Source organism: Sciurus vulgaris (genome assembly GCF_902686455.1).
Source record: "Sciurus vulgaris genome assembly, chromosome: 5".
Classification (NCBI taxonomy): Eukaryota; Metazoa; Chordata; class Mammalia; order Rodentia; family Sciuridae; genus Sciurus; species Sciurus vulgaris.
In genome coordinates this window covers 38295502-38322000 of record NC_136465.1, presented here as the reverse complement: position 1 = coordinate 38322000, position 26499 = coordinate 38295502, and the positions used below count along the sequence as shown (strand labels likewise).

Sequence of the window (26499 nt, the reverse complement as noted above, 5' to 3'; positions counted from 1 at the left end):
TTCCAAAATATTACAGCATAATAACAGTGATACCAGCAATCTCTGTTTCTATCCTGATTTCAAGCAGAATATCACTTATTCTTCTCAGAACATACCTTCTCTCTGTCTTGCTCTAAACTGATATCTGTGACTTTTCTTAGACATAACTTCCCTGGAAGATAAGACCAAAGAAAACCAGAACTTGACCGTATACGATGTTATCTGTTACTTGTAAGTTGGTTAAGGATATGGGGGAACACAAACAACTTTGTGGGTCTGCTCATGATTATTTTATAAAAGTTGAATCCAGTTTTCCTGTTTGGTGTGTTTCTCATGGTCATTAGGACCACAGGTCAATTTAAATTTGTTACAGATTTTCATCACTTTTTTCTGAACTTTCACTACACTTTGAGCGTGATGAGCAATTATTACATTTAAAAGAATTTTGTTCACATATTTTACTACCAGACCTCAGGCGGGAAATCATCCAAGCTTGTATTTATAACTGTAACAGCATCAACTTTTCTGCAAAAACAGGCTTCTATAAATCCAGAAAATAGATACGTGCTCGCTAAATAATATCATATTCATTTACCTTATATTGAGTGATATTCCCTCAGGAAAGGACCTAGCCAAGAAAGGTCACCACATATTGGTAACAGAATGGGTGAGGTGTGTGTGTCCTATGCAATTGGCATTCAGATTTTGAATATATCAGTATTTTGTAGCCTGTCTTACTTGCTTACAAGAATGCAAGGTAAATCAGAGAAAAATAGAATAAAAATTGATGAGGCTTTCTCCTCAGGTGCTTACCACAACTTATATGAGTATAAAAGACATCCTGTGAAGCCAGGCACAGTGGCACCTGCCTGTAATCCCAGGGATTTAACTGAGGTAAGAGGATCACAAATTTCAGTGGTAGAGTGCCCCCTGGGCGTAATCCCTAGTACTACAGGGGGAAAAAAGATCCTGCCTTTCTGCATACTTTTATTTTTCTCTCTTCCATTTCAGGGAGTGATGTAAATTTTCTGCACACAAGAGAAAAAGCACAAGAACAAGCACTTTTGTATTAAATAAGCAAATGGGCCTAGCCGGAAATGAGGGGAAGGAAGATAGGAAAGAAAGCAAACCTGTTCCAAAATTTTCTTTTGAATTTTGGTAGCAATTATTTGTTTCTAATTTCCCATCATATATGTATAGATCATGCTTTCAAAATCACATGGTAGCCTGTTTTATGGATACTGACAAAGATACAAGATGCCTGGGTCAGAGACAAGTGATTTTATTACTCATGGTCAAAGCAGTAGTCAGAGTGTCAGCATGATGCTTGAGCCAGTCCCCATACCCCTCAGCTCCCACAGAGGTAATTCCCAGGTCCCATGAAGGATGCCTGAACACCCAATAGACTGCTTCATAAGAGTGGAGCTCTGAGCTTGAGGGATTCACTGCTTTTTAGAAAAACAAGCCTGCTCTTTCAGGGAGTATTACCTTATCCTTCAAAGTCCCTTACTGGAAACATAATCCTGAGAATGGTCCACATAAAGGGCACATTGAGCATTGCTTTAATGGCACATCCAGTATGTAAGTCAGATTTCCGTTTCTGTGATAAAAAGGCTGAGAGAAATCAACTTAAAGGAGAAAAAGTTTATTTTGGCTTGTAATTGCAGAGGTACTTGACCCCGTCCCTGTGGACTTGTGACAAGGCAATGGATACATCATAGCAGGGTACATGTGGCAGAACAGAGCTGTTCACCTCATGGTAGCCAGAAAGCAGAGAGAGAGAGAGAGAGAGAGAGAGAGACCTTGCTTTGATAACAAAGTTCCTTCCAAAAACCATTAAGCTATGAATTCATAAATGGATTAATCTATTCAGGAGGTCAGAGCCCTCATGATACAATCACCTTCCCAAAGACCTACCTCTGAACACTGTTGGACTGGGAAACAGCCTTCAACACATGAGCTTTTGGGGGACATTCCAGATCCAAATCATAGCACACAGAAAGAATGTGCACGGATGCTTGAAACAGATTGCCTCTTTTAATAGGGGCATGACCTTTTAAGCCATCTGTCTGCACAATGGAAGGAGCAGAGTGAGAGGATTCATGTTTCACTAGGAACAAAGTTTAGTGGGGAGAAAGCTACGGAAAGGAAACAGCTGTAAATAGTTTTTAGTGAACATTCCCAGCAGATAGGGAGAGGGTCACTAACTTATAAAGATCTGAGAAGGCATCAACAGTATTTCCTACACCAGCTCTTCCTGTTAAAATCACAGATTTATTTCAGATTCTGTACTATCAATTAATGAATTAATGTATTCTAGAATTTTCTAGATTTACAACATAGGCAAAGAATTGTCAAGCTTCAAAGGATGATTTTTTTTAACCAATCCTACATTTGACATAAATAAACATACTACCGCTTTTTTTCAGTCTTCTCTTAGTTCTTATTTTCTGATATTAAAAAGTACTAAATTTCAGGTTCTTCTCTTACAAGAGTCCTTCCATGTTATAGTGTCCCATGTCTTGCATTTGTTGGAGAGAGAGAATAATAAAGAAAAACAATGGCACAAGGGCATCCCAGCTGTTTGACTAGCCACTGTGACACTGGATAATTGAACATCCTCACCAGGCCTAAGTTTCTTCACCTGTTCAGTAGGCCTCATAATAGTCCCTATTTCATAAAATTTGGTAGGAGAGAGTGCCTACAAGGCACTTAGAACAAATAACAATACCTGACATTTAGTAAGAGCTCAATAAATCTTTTTTATGTTCCAGACCCTCTCCAGTACTTCTTTTAGGCTACAGCAAAAATAAAACCAAGCAAAAAAACATGTGCAGTCTTATAACCCCAGAGGACAATATGAGTTCAAACAAGGTAAGGTTTTGTTTTCTGATTTGCTACCTTTCTGATGCCATTTCTGAATACCACAATTAATTTTTAGACTTTTTTTTTTTTTTTGCCTATAATAGCATTCTGGGTTAATGTCTTCAGTGAAAATAAAAACTTCTACATCCAGTTTCTGAGTAATTACTGAGTGAACAATATCTGAAACATCCTATTTGAATTGTTGTTCAATTATACATTATACTCTTTAATGCAACTACAGATTTTGGGAATCACATAATCAAATAATTTTATATATCTAGAAAGGGACATTTTAAAATCCCTTAGTTCAAACTACTTATAATAGTCCAAACTGCAGATGAGGACATCAATTCTTAAAAAAGATTTACTCTTCCAAAATCATGATAGTTCAGTGAATTGTTTTTGCCAATAAACTGAATTTCCTGCATTTCTTCTTATTTAATGAAGCAAATTATTTTCTAAAAATAATATCCTGTAATTATACAAACGCAACCTTCCAATCACACTAAGGATCTCTTGAGTTCTTCTCTTGTTCACCAATCAGGAACCCGACTGGAAGCTTGTCCCTGATTGGTGAAACTAAGCTGTAACAACAGAATGTCAAGGAGTAAACAAAAAAGCAAGCAACTGAGTTTGCTGTCTGACTACCTTCAGCATAGGCCAACCTGGACTCCTTCATCCCAAATGAGGTGACCTCTACATTTTATATGAAGGCTCTGATTTACCATTCAACTGTGATCTATCTTATAACATGGCATTCCAATACAGATGGGAAGATAAAACTGAACAACACAGCTAAAATAAAGGGTATTTCCAGGTAAAGTAGACAAATGATTTCACTTGACATGGGTTACTTTGATAAGCTTCAGTTACAAGGCTACAGGAAGTTACCAGCACCCATGAGCTATTTCTATGAACAGAGTCACCAATTTTGAAGTGGCGGCAGTTGTAGTGGGTGACATGATCCACTGCATTGTGTGAACTCAGCCAGACAGGACTCACAAGCAGGTTTCATCATTAATCCCATGCTGTGCAAAAAGGCATGGAGGGTGGCTAAAGCTATAGTTGTGGAGTGTCCTGGTTTCCTAGGAAAGAATGTTCACATCTTGGAGCTGGTGGCTTGCTGTCCTGTCGCTAGGCAATGAGGGGAGGCTACCTTTTATAATGGGTGCTAATTGGCAATGGAATCTCTGCACTTTTCTGGAGACAGAATTTTCTGCCATCTTATTTTTTTACTCTTGTTTATAGGATACAGATTGTGGAAACAGGATGAAGCTGACGAGTGAAAATTTGCCCAAGAACCCCTTTTATACCTCCATAGCTCAGTATGCTGCTAATCACCCACAATTCTTCCAATGGAGAAAGGAAAAGACTGGTACAAACCTGGATATTTAATCTTCCCTTAGAAAATATTTTTATTGGAATTTCATTATGTACAGTAACATAAACAAGACAAGGAATGTATCTGACTTATATCAAGGAAGTGATTAATTTTACAGTCCTTTCTAGATTTCCTGCAAGAATCTGTGAAATTTCTACTTAATTTGGCAGCAAATTATCAGTGGAGGAATCTCACAGTTTGATCCTGATTCTGATTTTACTCAGAGAATTTAATAATATGAGTCAATAAAACGGAAGCCAAATGTCACTTCCATCAAAGAGAACAACATCATGTTTTACTTGAAATGGGCACTTAAAACTACCTTTTATTGTTTCCTGTAGATTTACACAGATTTAATTTGGGTGGTAATCTTATTTGATGAGAGTAGTTTTAATTAAAACTCACAGTTAAGTATTTAACTCACCTGTAAGACGGCTTTGCCCGAAGAAAAGTCAATGCATGCACATCGACTACATTTTAGCACTCCTACCCAGCAATGATCAGGATTAATCTGAAAAATCAATGAGTATTTCTTGAGTAGGACGGTAAAGTGTTAGGTACTGTGATAAATGTCTTTTTTTTTAGGTAATGCTTTTTCCTTGAGGAATGAGAACTAGGAAATAAAATAATATTAGTATGAATAGTGCCAGATAAATTAATATAATTTAGTACTTTGAGAAAATTTCCATTGTATGATTAATAGAATTTTTACTTTCTGAAATCAGATAATTACAGCCATTCTAATTTGGTGGATAAAGCATTGCAACTCTTGAAGGAAAGAATAAGAAGAGGAGATGCTCTGGCTTATTTCCTACGAGGTCAACTATATTTTGAAGAGGTATCATTTTTTAAAAATTTGTTTTCATTCCCTATAATTCTCATAGCAAAAGTTCATGTAGAATTCTTTATGTTGTTATACCAGGAAATTCTGTCAAATTATATGGATTATGGTTGTGGCTTTAAGTATGATAGATGACTACCAGCCTAAGGAGATCTTTAATCTTTTTTCACAAAAATCATTTTAATAATATCATTTATCAGAGTCATTTTGGTATAAAAATTCATTTTCACATTATAAGTTAAAAAATGGATTCATATGTTTTTGCTAAAAATATTTAATATTATTTATAAGGTATATTCATACTAATAACAGTTGAAGGCCCTGATTCTTACCTAGTTCTTAAAAGTGACTTTATAGTGTAAAGAGGCAATTTCCCTTTTTTACTCACATTGTGCTGGAATAGCCTGGGAGGTGAACCTAAGAAAAATTATGCCAACTAAATGTCCCAACTGCAGTAAAATAGCTTCGATTCTTCATCAAACCCCAAGATAGACTTGAAAAGGGACCATCCCCAATCCTTCATGATCCATTGACTATTTGGACAGTTATTCACCCGTATCCCACTTACTCTCTAAACTTTTGATGGCATATTCATTTATTCTGGAAACAAATATTTGTTGAGGACTCATGCACTTGTCAGTCTGAACTCACATAGCCCAGTGGCTAACACTGTGACCTCTTAGCCTTGGCCATGGGTTCCAATATGGCTGTATCACTTACTGTGTATCCTTTGCTCAAATACATATCATCACGATGCCTCAGTTTGGGATTACTTTATCATAATAAAAATAATTAAATATTTTCTGGGGGCTTATAGGGATGGTATGAAGAAGCATTAGAACAGTTCGAAGAAATCAAGGAGAAAGATCACCAGGCAACTTACCAGCTAGGAGTAATGTATTATGATGGCCTGGGGACCGTTGCAAATGCTGTAAGTTATTGTTTTGTTTACAATGTTTAAGATTTCATTGTCAATGGATTATTTGATACAATTAAATTATGTTTTAATAATACATCTCTATTTTTACATTTACATTTTAATATCTAATTTTTAGCATTTTAAAGATTATTGGTATTATATTCACATTTATGTAAAAAAAAAAAATTATGTTCATCTGTCTCCCCCATCTCCATTTCAACTCTAACCCCGGGTTATCAACTCTTCCAAAACCCTTCCAGATGTTTATGTACCAGGTTCAACTATCAAAAAGAATAGATCTCTTTATACTGGAATTTTTGATAAGTGTACTTTGAATGATTCTCCCCAGATGCTAGAAAAAATATTTTCTATTAATTTCCTGTCTTGTGCTAGGATTATCCCAGGGACTTGCTTCCATATTGAATTGGTCACTATATTTTTGTTCATGTGGTGAGCAGACAGAGTGAAGCAAACACCAGTTGAACAGAATCTTGTTTGTTGGACACATTTTGGGACAGTTCGTCTCTTCTGGAACATACAGTTCTCTCATTGAGAGTTCACTTTCAGGGAAGGGAGAGGATTCAGATCCCTTTGCTGATCATAGATCTCATAATTAACAGTGGACTCTTGAACATGTTGAAATATTTCCCAAAAATATTATAGATATTTTCTTCAAGTCAAGTGACATTAGATAAAAATGGAATTTTATGCACTGTATTGATAGTAAAGATACCTATCTGTTGCTCTAAATTTTGAGATACTAGGTCAGAAATAGATACTGGGGAAATTCAAATTGCTCCTGACTGAGCAATTATATTATCAGTTTGCTGTGAACTTTTTAGTTATACAATTTGAGTCATGAAGGGTCAATGAGAATTTTTAACTTCTCCAGAGATAATGTTTCTTTTTATCATTTGCTTTCAATAACATTTCTTTTTAAAATGATTTCCTTTATTTAAAAAATTATTCCAAAGCCACATGACCAATTAAAAAATAAGCAAAAATAAAATCACTCCAAATTCTACTAGCAACATTAACACTGTTATTTTATGAAAACAACTTACCAGAACTTCATTTTGAGATCATTTAGCCAGTTGCTAATCTCTTTGTAGATGTTTAGAATGCATCTTCCTGCCTCTGATTCCACATCTAATTCCTCTAAAAATTCACCACTTGGAATATACACAAATTCTAGTATTTAAGGCAGTGGAAGTTGTGAACTAATACTGTTCATAGTGGCTATTGTTGTCCTTGAATTGCTCTTGAAGGACATAAATGTGGTTAGAATATCCATTTATATTTTTTTGTAATGGGAACACCTGCTGTGCAATCCTTAGGTAGGTACTTCCCCTCACTTTTGTGGCCTTTTTGTCCTAGATTAGTTAGATTAATATATTATTTAATTACTTATAATTCCACAACTTTTGGAATACTGTCATAAACAATTCCAGGTGCTGGAGAGTCAAAGATGAATATAAAAGACTTTGATAACCTGATGCATTTGGGTGTCCTGTATTGCAACAGATACTCACTAGGCTCAAAGGTGGTTGGAGTCAGGCAAGTTTTCATAGAACAGTTGACACAAACTGAAACTTCCTGATAAGAAAAGCATATAAGGCAGGGTGCAGTGGCACACACCTAAAATCTAGGGAGGCTGAGGCAGGAAGATTGCAAGTTTGTGGCCAGTCTGGGCAATTTAGTGAGAACATCTCAAACTAAAAAAATATAAAAAGGACTGGGGATGTAGGTAAGTGGAAGAGTACCTCTGGGTTCCATCTCCAGTACTGAAAAAGAAAATCAATGTACTTTTTAAAAAATAATACAAAAAGTCTCAAGACCTTTCGGAGATGCACTCCATGGTTATGCCGCGTTCTTCTTTATTAGTGATCAGTTTGCTATAATGAAAGATTAGTCACTTGACTTCTAGAATTAATTGGGAACTAGAAAAGTAAAGGAGGACCAAGAAAAAAATTTTGAAGGATGTAGTTACTCCTTCATGAAGTAAGCTGATGCCGGACTGTGTTTATTACCTAAACACAGTTGCCATGAAACTTCCTGTGTCTCTTTCTAGAATGAAAATTGTTTTGAGGTATTGGTTTTATAGTTATTTGTGCTTTCTAACTCAGTGATCCCTATTTACATTTGAATACTATCAAGGCTAACCCATCACATGAGCTATGGAATTATTTAACATGAAATTTAGAAATAAGTGCTTAGGAAATGATAGTAATGGTAGGATTATATTTACCATCATGTTCTTTTGAAAATTTCAAAATATGCAGTCTAATCAGAGAGAATTTACAAAAACAAAAATAAATAATTTAAGTTTTACAAAGAAATAATGAATTCCCAAAAGACTTGGGATCAATGAAAAATATTTGCTACACAGAAATAGAAGAGCAGAAAGCCATAAATAAATTTGGCAGGACTTGACCAAGAGAAATATAATATGAATATTAATGGTATTTGAATTCTAGTCTCATCAATCCAATATGAAAGAATGAGAGAAAATTACAATGTAACATAAGTTAAAGTTGTGAAAACCAATCTTTAAATTTTTTTTCTTCAAAAAATTAGAGCATTCACAATTTCATAACGACTTTTTTAGAAGTAACACTGGTATTGTGCTGATGCAGGAAAAAGTCTTCATTTGCAGAGTATACTGAAAGATTTAGGGGAGAAGTATCCTGACATTTACATATCTGGGGATAACTTAAAACAGATCAGCAAATATATATAGAAATAGGAAGTAAATATAGCAAAATATTGTTGCTGAGAATCTATACAGTAGCCATAGTGTTTTTGCATTATGCTTTTTACTTTCCTGTATGCTTAGAAATTTTATATATAAAGTAAAAGAGCACTCACATAAACTCAATTCAGTCATGGAACAAATATAATTTGCATAAACTTCTCTTTTAAAAAAGTATACATTGCTTTACTTAAAGCAAATGATACAGAAAACATTTTCAAATGGCTGAGGCTGTTCCAAAGAAGTATGCATAGAAACACTCATTGAAACTTAATGGAAAAAAATAAAGTTATATGATAACCTAAGTCATAGTCAATATGGAAAACATAAAAATACAAAGCCTATGTGTGCCAAACATCATAGCATTAGACTACATAAAATCATAGCATTAGACTACATAAAATGTGCTAAAAGTCAACAAAATATTTTAAATTAAAATAAGTGAATTGATTAAAATTAAATTATTTTGATTTCTTAATATGATAGGTGATTTTCAGTAAATGATGGATAAATTTTATAAACTGTAGGATCCAAACCATAAACTTTCTTACATGACTTTTTAAGACTGGTTGAGGCACCAAAATTGAATATTTTGTGTTTGAGCACAAAGAAAATCATAGCATCACCCCCCAACACAGAAAAGAAAATTGTGTGTGAAAACTCCATTACTTGAGATTTAAATAAAATGTGCCCAATTTCCTTCCACCACTACAGATTCATAGATTATAAAAATCAAAGAATTTCAAATTATAAGTAATTTAGATTCTCAATAGTCACCTCTGCTTTTTTTCTTCACTGTCTTTTGAATATCTTTCAAATTTGTCCCCAGCTCTTTATTCTCATTCTTTTCAGTTCAGACCCACAGTACCCTTACCTAATTGAAAACAAAAGCAGGTCCCCTACTTCTGCCATGTACCAAATTCATCATTCATACTGCCACCAAAGCCATCTTTTCAAAATATAAATCAATCTTGTCCTGTCTTTGGTGTCAAAAGGTCAAAATAAAGGAGCATAAAGCTGGGATGTTCCCATGGAAAGCCAGGTAGTTGACTGCCAAGAGGAGAGGTCATATAAAGTAACGTTTATTTGGTAAATTCCCCTTGGCTCAGAACCTGGCTTTTAACCTTTCAATTCCAGAAACTTATCATGTCTTTTCCACAGGTTGATTAACTTTTGGAAATCTGAGTGATACTAGCTAAATCAAGTTACTGAATTTCTGACTATTTATCAACACATCACAACCCCAAGGCAGCTCTGAGTCACCAAAGTAGAGGCAAATTCATCTCATTTTCTCACACAAAGCAGTTTAGTCATCTCTCTTATGACCTTTCCATCATTCAGGTATCTTTGAAAGCATTTGGGAGCATATTATCAAAACAGCACTCTTCCTTAGTTTCTAACCCAATAACTGTCATTCCAATCCCTCACACAAACCCCAAATTTCCTGTGTCTGCTTGATTGCTCCCATCAGGCACTTTACAACATAACCTCAGGCCCAGCCCTATATGACTGTATCTGAACTTGGCACCAGGATTCCACATGGAAACTTGAGTTCAGTTGGTCCCACCAAGTGTCATAGCTGGACCACAAAATATATACTGTACTTCTCAGGACATCTATTTTCTTACATATTCTTGACTCCATATGCTTTTTGTTATCACTCCCTCTCCTACTGCTTTCTCTTCTAAAACCTTATAATTGGCAAATAATGTCTCCCACATGTGCCCAGCCTTTTCTCAGAATGCTTCCTGGTCTTATCAGACACTTGATTGTCCCACCAGCAAGCCCTCTTACATAGAGAGTTCTCCTTTTAGTCTCCAATGTACCATGCTTAAAGGTGGCACTGCCATTTTGTTTTTAACCCCCAATTCATTTTTCAACCAGTCTCATCTCTATACCCACACAAAGTGCCTACTTTAAAGTTTATACCAATCCATTGCTTTCCTAGTTCTATCAGTTTCCGGGTCATTGGTCATTTCTTTATATTAATCTGAAGGCTTTGACTCTGTTTAGTTTTCCTTCTCAAGTCATTCCATCATTCGATCTGACTTCAGTGTCCGCGAGAATGGACAACCTTAACCATAGAGGCACAGTGCACCTCCAGTGTCCATTTCATCCAGCCATCCCCTTGTCATTCCCTGAAAAATCTTGAAAAACCACATATGAAAACCTCAAACCCCAGTATTCTACCACATGACCATATCCCTTCACCCTCCAGGTCTCTTATTCCCTCACTGTTATTGAATAGTCTCTGGCATCTTAGTACAATCCTTCAGTCTCCATTTTCTTCTAGTCTTGTAGTCTCTTCTAATATATTTACTTTCATATTGAACTCTAACCTCATGTGTGATCCCGGAAACCAATATCTGTTCTTCATCTGTTCTTATTGCTGCTCTCTTCACCACATCTTTAAGCTGCACATTCACAGTCCTAGAATGATTTTCCATTTACTCTTTTAACACATGTTTATTAAGCACCCATCATTAACCTAATACTTTTCATGGCACTGAAGACACTGCATTACACAAGAGGAAAGATAATGAATTAGATGAATTCTGAAGAATATAAAATAGGTTTATAGTTTATAGTGCCTGATAGGAGAAGAAATAATTAGTTCTAAGGCCTGAGAAACAGAAAGAAAGACAATATGGCTGAAATGTCAAGAGTCAGTGAGACAAGGGTCAGAACTCTTGAAATTTGACAAACTATGGCCAAAAGCTTGACTTGTAGTCTCAATGCAATGTGAAATCACTCAAGAGGAGTGGAAAAAATATGACTTACATTTAAAAAATCATTTGTCTGTTATGTAAAAAGAGGGTTGAATAGATGCAAGAATGGAAGCAAGACGTATATTTATGACGCTATGTAGTTCAGATGATGACTTTAACAAAAATTATAATAGTGATTATGGAAATAAATAAAGTGGGCAGATTTAGGGTATATTTTTTAGAGGGGACAGAACTTTACTAAAAGTGGGTTGGTTTTTAATAAAAAAATGGGATGACTGAGTGAGGAGCAGATATGAAGTATGACAGAAATACACAAAGGTTTATATTTGAAAATTGGAGATGTCAAGTAGAGTGTCAGGAGTTCAGTGGTGCAGTCAGGAGTGGAGACATAAATAGTGGATTAACTGTGGAGCAGTGGTAGTTATGGCATTAGACTGGACAAAATTGATGAATGAGTGAACACAGATAGGGACGGCAGTTAAGGACATACTGAAACCATCCAACATCTAATGGTGAGAGGAGAAGAGCCTACAAAGGAGGAGGAGAAGAGCCTACAAAGGAGAAGGAGAAGCATCCAGGGAAAATGCAGGGAAATCAGAAGTGCATGGTGGTCTGGAGAAGTCAAATGATGAAAATATTTCAAGATGGAGAGAGTGATCATCTGCTTCAAATTCTGCTGAGAGGTTAAGTAGAATGAGCACTAACTACTGGATATGTTTAGATGGATTTCATTGGAGACCTTGATAAAAGCATTTTCAGTCGAGTCATAATGGACCTTAATTGGTTGAGGAGTAATATGGAAGTAACGAAGGAAAGAAGCACAGAATCTTGTAATCTTGTAAGTGGAACAAATGACATGAACAGTAGCTGAAGGGGATCCTGGGCTCAAGAGAAATTCTCTCTACTTCCCTGCTCATAGATACCACCGTATGTTTCAAAGTTCATACACAAAATCCAGAGGAAAAATTGATAAATAAGGTAAAATGATAGGTCTGGTGTTTCATTTGATTTCCTCTGTTTTCTTGGTGAAATAAAAGTAAAGCTATACGCTCACCTCAGCTGTATATGTCCTAGAATTGGAATAGCACAGAGAAAAATAGCAGAGCCCATGAATAAGGATAACATGTAAATTTGTAAAACATCCATGTTCTTTATGAAACTAAAAAGTAGGGGGAAAAAATGAAATCATGAGAAGAGAAGGAGGGCAAGAGAGGTGGGTGAGGAAGCTTGAATAGAAATAAGGTCCTAGGTAAGTGGAAGAGATAACTGAGGAGACAAATTGTTAGTCTTGCTTACCAGTGTTGAGGGCCTCTTCTCAAATCTGTGGCTATGAGTTTAAAGAAAGATTGTCATTATGATTGTGGATTTTTCCAACCATATTCAGCTGCTTAAGCAGAAAAATGGGACATTTGCCAGATGAGCCCATGTCATAAATAAAAATAGGTGATGGATATAAAAAATTTGGTGATAGATATAAAATCACTTTGGTAACATGGGAAATCAGAACCCAACAGAGTAGAGAGACAATGAAAATTGGTAGGTTTAATGGGTTGCCTCTGGCAACTCCAAATCATTATGGCTTGAAAGTAATGATATAAGAAGATCAAAGAAGCAAAAAAAATCTGTGGGTTCCTGTTTACCTAGGATTACATTTTTAGCATATTAATTTCCCAAGGTAAAGGTACAAAAATAAAATTAATTTTTTCCTCTTCTCTCATTAATTTACCAAGTTATTCATGATACTAATTTGATTCACAGCCTGGTTGAACCATGTATGTTTTATGTGAAAGACTTAAAATGTCTTTTTTCTTTTTCGGGGAGCATTAAAAGGTCAATGCTATTCTAAAGAGATGATAATGACATGTGGGCCCCAACATTAGGGGAAGCTACAAGTAAAATTTGAAACTAGCATTGAGGGGGAAATGCTGCTAATTTTTCACTGAAATAAATTTGTGGTGAGGCCTGTTGTACCTGAGTTTCAGAATTCTGAAAAAGTTTTAAACACTTTCTATAGCATAAGGCAGAAATAATTTGAATGAATTTAGCACCACGTTCAGGACACATTGATTTATGTGGCTTATGGTATACAGATTGATCAGGCAGTAGTCCTGTCCATCATTTGTCAGTATATCTATTTTCCAGGGACACTATTTTCACATCTTATCTCTAATTGCTACCCTTCAACTTTATGTATTAAATAAAATCATAATCAAATTTATTACAAGAGTTTTTGTGAATCTTAAGTTGATTCTACAATTCATATGGGCAAATATGCAATATAGTTAGTCTAATTTTAAAGAATGAACAAAGGGAAGGGGAGGGGACTTACACTAATAAATAGGCAAATATATCCATAGTACTTAAACAATGTGAAATTTGTTTAGGAATAGATAAGTAGATCAAAAAAGTAACAAAAGATTGAGTTCACAAAGACCCATGTAGATGTATGGGTATTTAGCGTATCATAAAATCATTACTTCATATCTAAAGGAAATAGTGATGGGACAATTTGATTACCATTTGGTATTCTATTTTGATTTATTAATTTTAGAGCTATATATTTTTGACATTTTTTTGTTTTTAGTAGTTTCCTTAGAGTATGCATCTCCAACTTATCACAACTTACAGAGAGATGTTTTTATTTAATACTCTCCAACCTTGGTGCTATTTGCTGTGGTATATATGTTACATTAATATCCTATCATACAACCAGAGAAATGAAACATCGTACTCCATTTGTGTGCAGTGAATCAGAATGCATTGGTCATGTATGACTAAATAGAACAATTTAAAAAAAATGTTATCAACTTCAAAATACTTCAGTTACAATTCCATTACCTCAAAAATTCAGTTATAATTTTTGGGTTAGTCACACATATTTTGAAAAACGTCTAAGTGCAAACACATGTGTTTATGTGTGTCTGTGTGTTCTTTGATATTTCTTACATATTTACCATATCTGATGCTCATTTTTTCTATCAACCTAAGTTGCCATCTGGCATTATTCCCCACTTTCTTTCAACCTAAAGGATTTTAAAGGGCATTTTGTACAATGAAGTTCTCCAGGTTGTGAATTATCTCCAAAATTGATTATTGAAAAATGTCTTTAATTTGCCTTCAGTTTTGGCTAATTGTTTTTCTAGCCGACAATTTTTTCTTTCTGCATTTTAAATACGTTACTCTAAAATCTTCTGGCCCTCCTTATTTCTCCTTGAAGTCACTCATTAATTGATTCTCCCCCTATATGTAACGTGTCACTTTTCTTTGTCTGTTTTCAAGACTTTCTCTTTGACTTTCAGCAGCTTGCCTATGATGTATGCTTAGGAAAGGGCTTTTGTGTTTATTCCACCTGGTATTAATTGAATTTTCTGGATGCCTTTCAGTTGCAGTTTTGAATTCAAGAATAACCTCTTCTCCAGCTCATTTTAGTAGTTTGCACTACCTTTAAACATTATTCCTTATATTCTGTCCATATTTAAGCAATGTTATCAGTGATAGGATTCATACAACCACTTCAGCAACTATTACCTTAAACTCCTTCTTATTATCTAGCTGAGGGAGAAACAGTAGGGGCTGACTTCATCCATCATCATGGTTTTTATCCAGGAATAGCGATGTGATAGCACAGTGAAGGGGTAAAAGCTAGAATGAAACCTATGAAAACATATTTGATTGTCCAATGTTATAATTTATACTTTTGAGCTATAGTTAAAGATTTATGTCTGATGGATACTAGAGGGGAGGGTCACAAAAAAGTGGTTGCTAGTGGTTAAAATGTCTTCTTGATTTCTTTGTGATTATGTAGATATTATGAAGATTAGTATATTGACTGGATATTATCACTAAGTACACAGTTAAAATATGTTTAAAGAGAAGACAGTGTCTGGTAGGGATTCACAAGTGTGCTATAAGGATGATAAATGTGATATTTCCATTTTCATCAGGATTTTAAAAATTTGAGTTTTTCTTTTTTCTTAGTTAGCTTGGCAAAGGGTCCATCAATTTTTTTTTTTATTCTTTCAAAGAAGCAACTTTTTGTTACATTGGTTTTTTTTTGAAATTAAAAAAAAATCTCCATTGAGTTCAGTTCTGATTTTATTTCCTGTCTTCTATTGATTTTGGTGTTGATTTTTTCTTCTTTTTCTAGCACTTTGTGATGTAATGTTAGATTACTTATTTGGTATCTTTCTATTCTTCTAATGAATGAGCTCAATGCTGTGAACTTTCATCTTAGAGTCCCCTTTGTGGTGTCCCAAAGACTTTTGGTATCTATTCTCATTTACTTTTAAGTATTTTTTATTTCACCCCTGATTTCTTCTGCTATCCATTCAGGATTCAATAGTGGATTATTTAATCTCTAGTCGTTAGAGCCCTTTCTACTTCCTAAAACACAAGAAATAAAATAAAAAATCAATAAATAGGATGGCATCAAACTAAAAAGCTTTGTCACAACAAAGGAAACAATCAAGAGCATGAAGAGAGAACCCACAGAATAGTAGAAAATCTTTGCCACCTACACCTCAGATTTTCTAGGATATACAAAGAACTCGAGAAACTTAACAGTAACAAAACAAATAACCCAATCAATTAATGGACAAAGGAACCAAACAGATCCTTCTCCAAAGAAGAAATAAGAAAGGTCAACAAATACATGAAAAAATATTCAACATCTCTAGCAATCAGAGAAATGCGAATTAAAACTACACTGAGATTTCATCTCACTCCAGTCAGAATGGCAATTATTAAGAATACAAGCAACAATAAATGTTGGTGAGGATGTGGGGAAAAGCGTATGCTCATACACTGTTGGTGGTACTGTAAGTTGGTGCAACCACTCTGGAAAGCAGTATGGAGATTCCTCAAAACGTTGGGAATGGAACCATCATTTGACCAGGTTATCCCACTCCTTGGTATATATCCAAAGGATTTAAAATCAGCATTCCACAGTGGCACAGCCACATCAATGTTTATAGCAGCATAAATCACAATACCTAAGTTAGTGCCCTTCAACAGATGAACGGATAAAGAAATTGTGGTATATGTAAACACAATGGAATATTACTCAGACATAAAGACAGATGACTTTATGACATTTGCCATTAAATGGATGGACCTGGAGACTGTCATGTAAGTGAAAGAAGCCAATCCCCAAAATCCAAGGGTTGAATGTTTTCACTGATATGTGGAAACTAAACCACAATAATGGGGTGGGGGAGAAGAAAGTTCAGTAGATTAGACAGAGGAATAAGAGGGCATAGCAATAGCAAAGACAGTGGAATGGATCTGACATAATTTTCCTATGTACATATATGAAAATACCTAAGTGAACCCCACCATCATGTACATCTACAAGAATGGGGCCCTAGTTTGAATAAGATAAATTCTGTGCTTGTATAATTTTATCAAAATGGATTCTACTGTCATGTATAACTAAAAAGAACTAATTTTAAAAATGCGAAAGAAATTACTAGCTATTCTTATACTTTGGTGAGTGTTAATTACTTTTGGTAAGTGCTGTTTCAGGATAAAGGGTACAAAGTGGGAGAGAGGAGAGGAAAATGAACCCATATTAAGACTAATGCAATTCTGGAAGCTATAAAATGAAGATTTCTTATATCCCAGAGCTCCTGGGAATGCCCAATTAGGCAATATCTTTTTTTTTTTTTTTTTTTTTTTTTTTTTTTTTTTTGTAGTGCTGGGGATTGAACCCAGGGCCTTGTACTTGCAACTGAGCTATATCCCGACTGAGCTATATGCCCAGCCCCTAGCAGATGTACTTTTATACATTCTTTCCTAGCCTTTAAGAATCCATGACAATCCTTAGGCCGAGATCCGTGACATCATACCGTCACGTCCAAGGTGAACGCTGTATACTGTTGGGAGAAAAACTCAGTTTGGGTAAAACTAAAAACTAGGTTTTGTTTGTTCTTTTCCTTTGTGGAAGGAAAAAGGAGTGGATTATATGAAAAAAATTCTTGATTCTTCATGTCCCAAAGCAAGACACTTAAAATTTGCTGCCGCTTACAACCTTGGAAGAGCTTATTATGAAGGAAACGGGGTTACACGATCAGAGCAGGAAGCTGAAAGGTAATGTAACCTGAAAGCTAGATTTTGTTTTACTGAAATGCTGAAACAAAGAATAACCTGCCTTGCTTTCTCTTGTAGACTGTGGCTTTTTGCTGCAGACAATGGAAATCCAAAAGCTAGTGTGAAGGCTCAGTGTATTCTGGGACTGTATTATTCAACAAAAGAACCCAAAGAGTTAGAAAAGGTACATTTCCCTTTCTTCTTATTATTAATGCTAGCATGGCATTTAGATTCACATTTGTTTCACTCTTTCTTTTATGAGAAGAAAGTGGGAAATAAGTGTTCAGGGTCGAATGAAGCCTTGTATTTCCTTAAAAATGTAAAGAAAGTTTATATTTGGGGATTTCCATGCTCATTTCACACCTTTCCTTCATCTATAAATGCTGTTTTCTCTATCTCTATCATAGGAGACCATGGATCTGAGAGTATTTTGTAGAAAGTTACATATACAAAGTATGACATTATAAAAGCTATGATGGGGTCCTGAAATTAATCCCCAGATCCTTTTCAGTGTGAATAAATAATATCACCTTTGATTTGAGGAAGTAGCCAATGAAATATGTAAAATATACCAAGAATTAAAAGTTAAATTCATTTGAGGTCTTTACAGAAACATAATATCTTCATCATCAAGATGGGAACATTTTCCAAGAAATTCTACAGGGAGGGCTGATTTCTGCTTCTTAGAGAGAAATTAATGGCAAATTAGTAAGAGGTGGTTAACAACTAAGACTATCCTCAGATAACTAAGCAGCCACTTGCAGATAATTTTTTTAAAGTAATTCAACTTCACCATAATTGAGCATCAAGCAAATGCACTTGAGATCACATATAACTTCCTTCGTAAGTCTTCTTTGATCTTGGCAGTTGCCTTCTCTTCCATCCTGCTGTGATTCTAACTTTTCCTTAGTGTCAGCAGTTCTTCTCTCCCCTGAGAGCCTCATTGCAGGTGTCCTCAAACCTTCTTCCGATTTCACACTTTCTTGATCCTTGCTCTGGAAAGTTCGAAGCCTGAAACCTATAATGGCTGGTCCTCCCCTGCAGTCCACTCTTGCTTATGACCTTACAGCAGAGGAACTTGCCATAGCAGTCTTGCAGACCTGTGCAATAGTTCAAGGGACTAGAACCATTTCCTGAAGACGAATGACAGTACTATTTTACAGTTAAGTGTTTTCTTTCCAGAATTCCATTACAATTTCAAGTTGTTAATAATAAAATGATTAACTTGTGCTCCTTCTTAGGCATTTTACTGGCATTCAGAAGCGTGTGGCAATGGAAACCTGGAGTCCCAGGGTGCTCTTGGTCTCATGTACTTTTATGGACATGGCATCCGTCAGGATACTGAAGCTGCGCTGCATTGCTTAAGAGAAGCAGCAGAACGTGGGAACGTCTATGCGCAAGGGAATCTCGTGGAGTATTACTACAAGATGAAATTTTTTACAAAGTGTGTCACATTTTCCAAAAGGTGACTGTCTCAATCCATTTTGTGTTGCTACAACAGAACACCACAGACTAGGTACTTTATAATGAATAGACATTTGTTGCTCACAGTTCTGGAGGCTAAGAAACCCAAGGACACCATAGGTTTAGTTGGCTAGGGAGGACTGCATCCTGGGGAAGGGATGAATGTTGTCTTCATGTAGTGGAATGTCAAAGGGCAAGCTAGCCCAAAGCTATGTGAAGACTCCCGAGAGCCTTAATCTTATTCATGAGGGAGGAGTCCTTGTGGTCTAGTCACCTCTTAAGACTGTCACCTCGGCAATACCTGAATTTTTCAGGGGGCACATTTGAACAGCAACAGTAAGATTCTGGATAAAATTTATTTCAGTAAACTGTGTGTGGTGGCACATGCCTATAACCCCAGCTACTTGAGAGGCTGAGGCAGGATAGCAAGTTCAGAAAGACACCCCACACCCCCACACTAAAAAATACTTGATATTCTATGCTAGACTCGATCTGTTCATTAGAACTTTCTGCAATGTTGGAAATGGCTACTGAGCACTTGAAATGGGTCTAATGCAATCTAGGACTAGACACTTAAATTTATTTAATTTTAATGAAAAAGACACAGAGGGCTAGTAGTTACCATACTGGATAACACATTTCTATGCCATTATCTTCAGCATTTCTATGCTGTTAGGTGCAGCAAGGTTAACTTTTTAAAACATTAATTGCTTTAGTTGTAAGAAGAAAAGAGTTTTACAGCAGGGTTATAAAAATTGTGCATTTAAAATAGCAGATCAGCACATTGGAAATGTCTGTTAATTAAGTCTTAATTCTTCCCTGTGCTCCTCAGTCATGCAGTTCTATTGCTGAACAATCAAAATACAGGTTCATGATTGTAAAATGAAACAGTAGTTATAAACCTGACACTCTTATAAGATATATGGAAACTTTTCTCTGAGTCCATAAAGCTCCACACACTTTTCTACATACTATACAAAAGCAATGCACAAGGCAAAATAGACCTGGATGTTCTCAAGAGTCATCATCAGATTATGAATCTGCTGATGCATTTCATGATCATGCAGTTCCACAGAGCCCAAGTGAGGGACAGTGACCGAGAAAAGATGAAAGCAGGAAGGACCTGCTCTCCCCTCTCCCAACTTAGCTTTCAGGAAGCAGGCTACTTACATGAGCCACCTCCAATGACCCTGAGCACATGCCCATCCCAATTAAGAGTTTAAACTATTTCTTGAAATTGGTGGAACTTTCCATTATCTTCCACATTCCTATTCCCCCTAACAGTGTGGTTAGCATGGAGTTGACTGGATCTCATTGTCACACAATTTTCCATGTTTGCCCCTCATTTACAAAAGATGATGTTTTTAAAAAAATCAAACTTTTTTTGTAGTTGTATATGGATAGAATGCCTTTATATTGTTTATTTTTAATGTGGTGCTAAGGATCAAACCCAGTAACTCACACAAACTAGGCAAGAAAATAGATGTGCTAGCTTCTTTAGTTTCTGGTCCTATTTTAAGCTTAAAATATTAATATTATGAGGAAAGTACTATCTTTTTCTAATGGTTATTAAGCCTGATGAATATGGTCATAGGGAAACTGTAAAGTAACCGCTTTAGTTAGCTTATGTTCCCCTGGTATCAGCAGATGATGTCCCATGAACCCTCACCACTCTGCAGACCACCTTGTTCTCAAAGAACAGAGAAACATCACTTTGACCACAAGGACAATTTCTAGACACGTCATTTTATAAGGATCTAAACCATATCTGATGTTCTTTTAACTTCACAACCTAACGTCCTATCAGGATCGCTGACTATGATGAAGCTCATGACATCCCCGTGATAGCCCAGGTCACGGACTGTCTCCCGGAGTTCATCAGCAGAGGCATGGCCATGGCGTCCTTCTATCACGCGCGGTGCCTTCAGCTTGGCCTGGGCATCACAAAAGATGAAGCAAAGGCTCGACAATATTACTCTAAAGTAAGCTTTAGAACAAAATACAAAGTTGTCTTTGTTAACTTAGATTTAACTTTGTTAAATCTAAATGTTTTTGCATTATTCCAATTCCCAAACCAAGTCAATTTCAGGGTTTAGACTATCCTTAGTGTTCTTTCTAAATTAATACAAGCAGAGAAAATTTTGGGTAAAACTATCTTGAAATGTGGTATATACATCCTGAAAAGGCAGCAAAACAAACATTGCGATGTTAGAACTCTTCCACATCATGGGAGGTGATCACCCCATTACTCTTCAGTAAAGTTGCCTTTAAGCTGGGCATGGTGGTGCACAACTATAATCCCAGCAACTTGGGAGGCTGAGATGAGAGAGAGAGAGAGACACACACACACCATATTTAGAATACAGTGTCCATTTTGGCTATTGTATTTACTATGGGAGTACTGATGAATGGAGAAAATTTGGAGGCAGTAAACTAGTGAAGGTTCTGATCTAATCATATCATATGGGGCACAGGAATAGAAATGGAGAATGGTTTATTCAGAGCAAAGGGACATGAGGGGGTTCTGAAGTGATCTCACTGAACTGATAGTGTCCTATAAAAAAGGAACTGTGGGGAGAAGCAACTAGAGACAGTGTTCTTGTGTTATAGAAAAAGGTAAGGCAGTACTCGTGGAGAACCAAGACCTCAGGTCATGAGACCCATGCCTGACACAACTGAACCAGGAAACAAAAACTAAGTTTTCTCTACAAGTGACCTCCTGCCACTAGAAGCAACCAATTACCTAGTGACCAATTGCCCTGAGTACCAAAGGGACAATTTCTGCACATTGGTTTGGACAGTATAACCTCTGATATCTCTCCCAAATTCCTGACATTCTAGAAATGATGGATCTTATCACAATTTATTTTAGGCATAAAACTACATATTTTAGAATAAGATTATTTTAGATGCTGATATTTGTAAACGAAAAAATAGCAAGTTTGAGGCCATATGTCAATACTTCTTATTTTAATAATTCTTAACATATAAGGCTGTCATTAATGCTTAAATTCTCTTTATCCTTGGCCCTGATAAAATTTTATCTATTTCAAATGGTAAGTGGATGTTTTGAGCATGATCTATTTTACATGGGTTAATTTTAAACTCCTTTATTTCTAGTAGGAAATATAAAATAGAAAGTATCAGGAAATTTCCTTGATATTCACTGTACTTTACTTAATATTCATTAAAAAAAGAAGACAGACTCAAACAATTAGAATACATTTAATAACTGACTCCTTTTGATTTTAAGGCTTGTCGTCTGAATCCAGCATTGGCAGATGAACTTCACTCCTTACTTATTCATCAAAGAATTTAGACCACAGTGCATTTCAACAAAGATCATCAATCCTAACACCATATAATGTGTGTATTTTTATAGCAGCTCTGTTTGTTATTTTCTACATCCCAAGTTATATTATCCTGGGTATTTTACAGATGATATGTTACCTTTGTCCTTGAATTTGTATTCTATAATTTTTGCAACCAGAAACCTAGCCACAGGATTGAATTGCTAGAAGAGTCCTTGGAGATCCACCTCTAGACCTATAGCATAGCCTACACCATATTAAATTTGAAGCCATTCCTTAAACAATGTCTTTTTCCTTTCTTACATACAGTGTCTTAAAGATTTATCAATTCTAGTTAATAAGTTCAAAGCATAAATGCTACCAGCTTATTTTAAAACATCATTTGAAAGTTTCTTTAAATTTCTTTGGTGCTTAGTTTTATAAATTTTGAATAACTCATTGTTAATTTTAATTTTTTTCAGTGATGAAAAAATTTTAAATTCACAAAATAGGGCCAAAGAAATATAAAGTATTATACTTTCAAATAAAATTTTTGGTAAATGTGTATAGCATTTCTACTTCTGAAGTTATTAAAGCTAAAATATTCTTTTAAATAATTACCTAACTTATTATAAACTTAAAAACGAGGGTCTAAGAAATTGCTTAGAATCTTGTTCCTCCAAATCTTACCTTAAAGATCTGTTTAATGAGCAACACCATTACTACATCCTTGATGAATATTCATAAGATAATCCATCAAAGCACGATGCTTCTTTGTCTTTCAACTCATTTTCCTCATTTCGCAAACTTCAGATACATTTCAGTGCAAGATAAAAATGTGAAAAAGATCTCATCAAAATCACCTAATACAAGGTTTATACTCCAAGAGTAAATCTTTCCTTCTATCAGTGACATCTATGAAGGCAAAAGGTGACAATAAGAATAGTAAGATTCACTTCCATAAGACTGTATAGTGCTGGGCACAGTAGCACACGTGTGCCTGTATCCCAGTGATGCAGGAGGCTGAGGCAGGAGAATCACAAGTTCAGGGTCAGCCTCAGCAACAGGGCCCTCAACTTAGTGAGACACTGTCTCAAAATAAAAAATAAAAAGGGCTGGGGATGTAGCTGGGTCTGATCCCCAAGGTCAAAATAAAAAAGGTTGCATAATAACCTCAAATATATTGTGAAACAAATATATTGAAAACAATATGTCTTCAAGATACCTTAATAGTTCTTTTTTTGTCAGTGTGTAATAAACTAGTATTCCTTTATTTTTATAAATCACAACATTCTTTTCACTAGTGAATTTAAACAAGATCTCTTCTTAGTAATGGGAAAATGCAAATAATATGTTGCATTAGTGTTATACAGCAGAAAATAACTTGCTCTTGTTTTATGTTCTGACTTGCTTGTATTTCTTGAATTCCATTTTGTCTTTATATAAAGGGAAGAAACTTCCGCGCTTAGTTCTGTAAGATCTCTCAGTCATGTTCTTCTGTCTCATATATCAAAAATTATACACTTAAACCATCCTTGAAAATCATTTTCTTATTACTGCTGAATACTCTAAGACCCCAGTAAAACTGTTCAATGTCTCAAGATTTTACAAGATTTTAAAACACCTAACTTAAATCTTTCTACAATATAAACTTGCTTTGCACTCTTAATACCATCCATACAATATACCTTTGACCACATGAAAATCCAAATTCCCAACTCCATAATTAATCTGGTTCCTAAAACTTTTCTCAGGAATCTTAAAACAGGAATAGGTTCTCACTGTATTGCTCAGGCTGGTCAAACTAGGGACGCAATAAAGCAGTGAATGCTGACATTCTTAGCACATTTAATGGATCTACTATCTTTCTTCACCCTAAAGACCACTTTTTTAAAAAACACAGATCTCAGGGCTGGTAAAGCACTTGCCTGGTACCCTTGAGGTCCTGGGTTTGATCCCCAGTACTTAAACAAAACAACAACAGTGAAAAAATAGGCTTCTGAAAGCCTAAATGTAAGAATTTGATGTGTCATGTGCGGTAATATGCTATGCCTAAAGGTGAACCCAACAAAGAATTTAAAAATTTAGTTCATTGTAGTTACCAGAAGGCTGATTACCTGGTATGCACTTACAAACTACCACTACTGCCAACAGTAATATGTGTACACCTTAACCTGCAGATAGAGTTAGTCTAACTCAAGTGAGCTAAGGCTTCTAGAATATTACTCCAAAACAAAACAAAAAAGCTTCTATTAGACCCATTATAGCTGATATCATGTGAAAAAATGATTATTAATAAAGAAATACTGAGAAATCAAAATGTTTTTGTCATTTGCAGTATAAACTTAACAATGGCAGTTTAAATGATAGCATAGAATTATACATAGGACAGACATTTCCAGTAACTGTGTTATGATGAGTTCTTTGGGTTTAGCAATTTCATATTACTTCTTGCTCCTGGATGTATTTTAAATGTTCTTTTCAACATTCCTTTGAAGGATAATTCTTATGCATATCAGTAGTCAACTCTGGGTTGTCCTGCAGTGTCAAATATCTTCGTTTGAAAAACAGGATCAAAGAGACATAACTAGAAGAATCTCAAAGATAAAATCTGGTGTACTAGGTTTCAATCATATATCTTTCAGAACTTGTTTCTTATCAATAACTTGTAAGGTCTGAGCTATTATAACATACCATTTTAATATACTTAGAATTTTTCTTTTATGGATTTATACTGAGTTTGTTTTCAATAGTTTAAAGATTAGGGAGAAGGTATTTTATTATCACTGCCTAATAGATGATGAAACCCAAGAAAATTGATTGATTTGTCCACAAAATGTGTACTCTGAATCTCTCCTAAAGCCCCCTGTAGTTCATAAGACTTGATTATCAGATCCCTAAACCTTTGAAGGAACTTCACTCCTATGTCTGCCTATCTCCTCGAAGGTTCAGCTCACATCTGACCTCTCTAATGCTTCATTTCAAACACTAATTTGGTTCTTTTTATGCATTATAAGTCATAGGTGTCACATTAATTCTGTGTCTAGAAAAAATAAAAGCACTCAATAAATATGTGAAATGCCCCACCTGTTTCAATCTCTTTCCGAGAGCATTAAACATAAAGCACTGTGATTTTTTTATATTTTATTGCTTCAAATGCTTCAAACTATGGGAAATCTTTGGTAAAAATAAAGACAATAAAGTTTTCACAATAACTTTACACAAAGCATTGCACAACAATGTTCTTCAGTACACGTGAAATAACATAGGAATGTTCAGAATCCTCAGTGAGGAAATTAACTGTACAATATTCATAGTTCATTGTAAAACAAAACCGTTTCATAAATATTTAAAATATTTCCTAGGGTCTCATCACATATTAACATTTGTATTTCAATCAGTATTGTTGAACTTTTGAAAGTATTTTTATTACTTAAAAATTAATAAACAGGTTTTTTTAAATTTCTGTTATCTACCACAGCATCAAGACCCCTCCCCCAATTCTGCTTATTTCACATAAAACTAGAGGGAGGTAACTAAAATAAAAATCAATATGGTTCTCAGTCAAGCCCTCTGTGGAAAAGAGGAAAATGTTTCATGTCTATTATTACAGACATTTCTCTGGTGGTTTATTTGTGCAGTCTCAAACTTGACCAGCTTTAAGTTGATCTAAATGAGTTCTCAGCTCAGGACACAGTTCAATTAGCAGCAGCTCCATCAGCACCTGTACCGAGAAAAAGAGGGAAAAAGTAGAAAGTTGAGTTTTCCCTCAAAGGATTTCCTCAAAATAAACGTCTATGTCTAAGAGAAAAGTCTAAGTTTAATTCTGAGGTTATTCTCAGTAAACAAATGACCCTCAAACAAAAGGAATTTTAATTATATAAACTTGATTTATTTCATGACCTATTGACCATATCAAATCATCAACAATATTTAACTGGTAATAGTGACTGGGCAACAGTTTGATTTGCTGAAGTTAAGAAAACCAAGTAGGCAGAAATGTTGCATCAGAAGTCAGGAGAGACAGCTAACTCAGGCTGAGAATGCTGCCTGCCTTGGAGGCACTTGTATTCTCTTTCACCCAATGAACAGGCAAAAACAAAAATGAAGCAGAGAACATGGGTTCAGAGTTAGAAGGAAGAAGAAATAGAATGTAATGGATTCAAATCTACCCCAATATGTGAACAGAAAT

The 26499-nt window shown here is 35.3% G+C and overlaps 2 protein-coding genes across 7 annotated transcripts in view; one reads left to right on the top strand and one right to left on the bottom strand.

Annotated features, from left to right (window-relative positions):
• Positions 1 to 1242: 1242 nt before the first annotated feature.
• Positions 1243 to 26033, top strand: LRP2BP (LRP2 binding protein). Of its 4 annotated transcripts, none has more exons than XM_079141934.1 (10): positions 1243 to 2853; positions 4093 to 4219; positions 4951 to 5063; positions 5884 to 5997; positions 17411 to 17553; positions 17632 to 17737; positions 18795 to 19018; positions 20825 to 20999; positions 22271 to 22383; positions 24806 to 26033. In XM_079141934.1, exons 1-9 carry the CDS (start codon positions 2809 to 2811, stop codon positions 22334 to 22336), a joined length of 1113 nt encoding a protein of 370 aa, XP_078998060.1. In that variant the 5' UTR covers positions 1243 to 2808; the 3' UTR covers positions 22337 to 22383; positions 24806 to 26033. The 4 variants fall into 4 exon arrangements, with proteins under 4 accessions (XP_078998060.1, XP_078998062.1, XP_078998059.1 ...); XM_079141936.1 differs by adding an exon at positions 3389 to 3661 and having other exon boundaries at positions 22271 to 26033; XM_079141933.1 differs by having other exon boundaries at positions 22271 to 26033.
• Positions 25046 to 26499, bottom strand: part of SNX25 (sorting nexin 25) — a 109118-nt gene continuing 107664 nt past the window's right edge. For all 3 annotated transcript variants that reach the window (XM_079141914.1, XM_079141912.1, XM_079141913.1), the window contains one exon: positions 25046 to 26031. Coding sequence is in view for 2 of the 3 variants with exons in the window: in XM_079141912.1 (XP_078998038.1) it covers positions 25951 to 26031 (81 nt within the window). In the remaining variant the exon portion in view is untranslated. The remainder of the gene's footprint in view (positions 26032 to 26499) is intronic.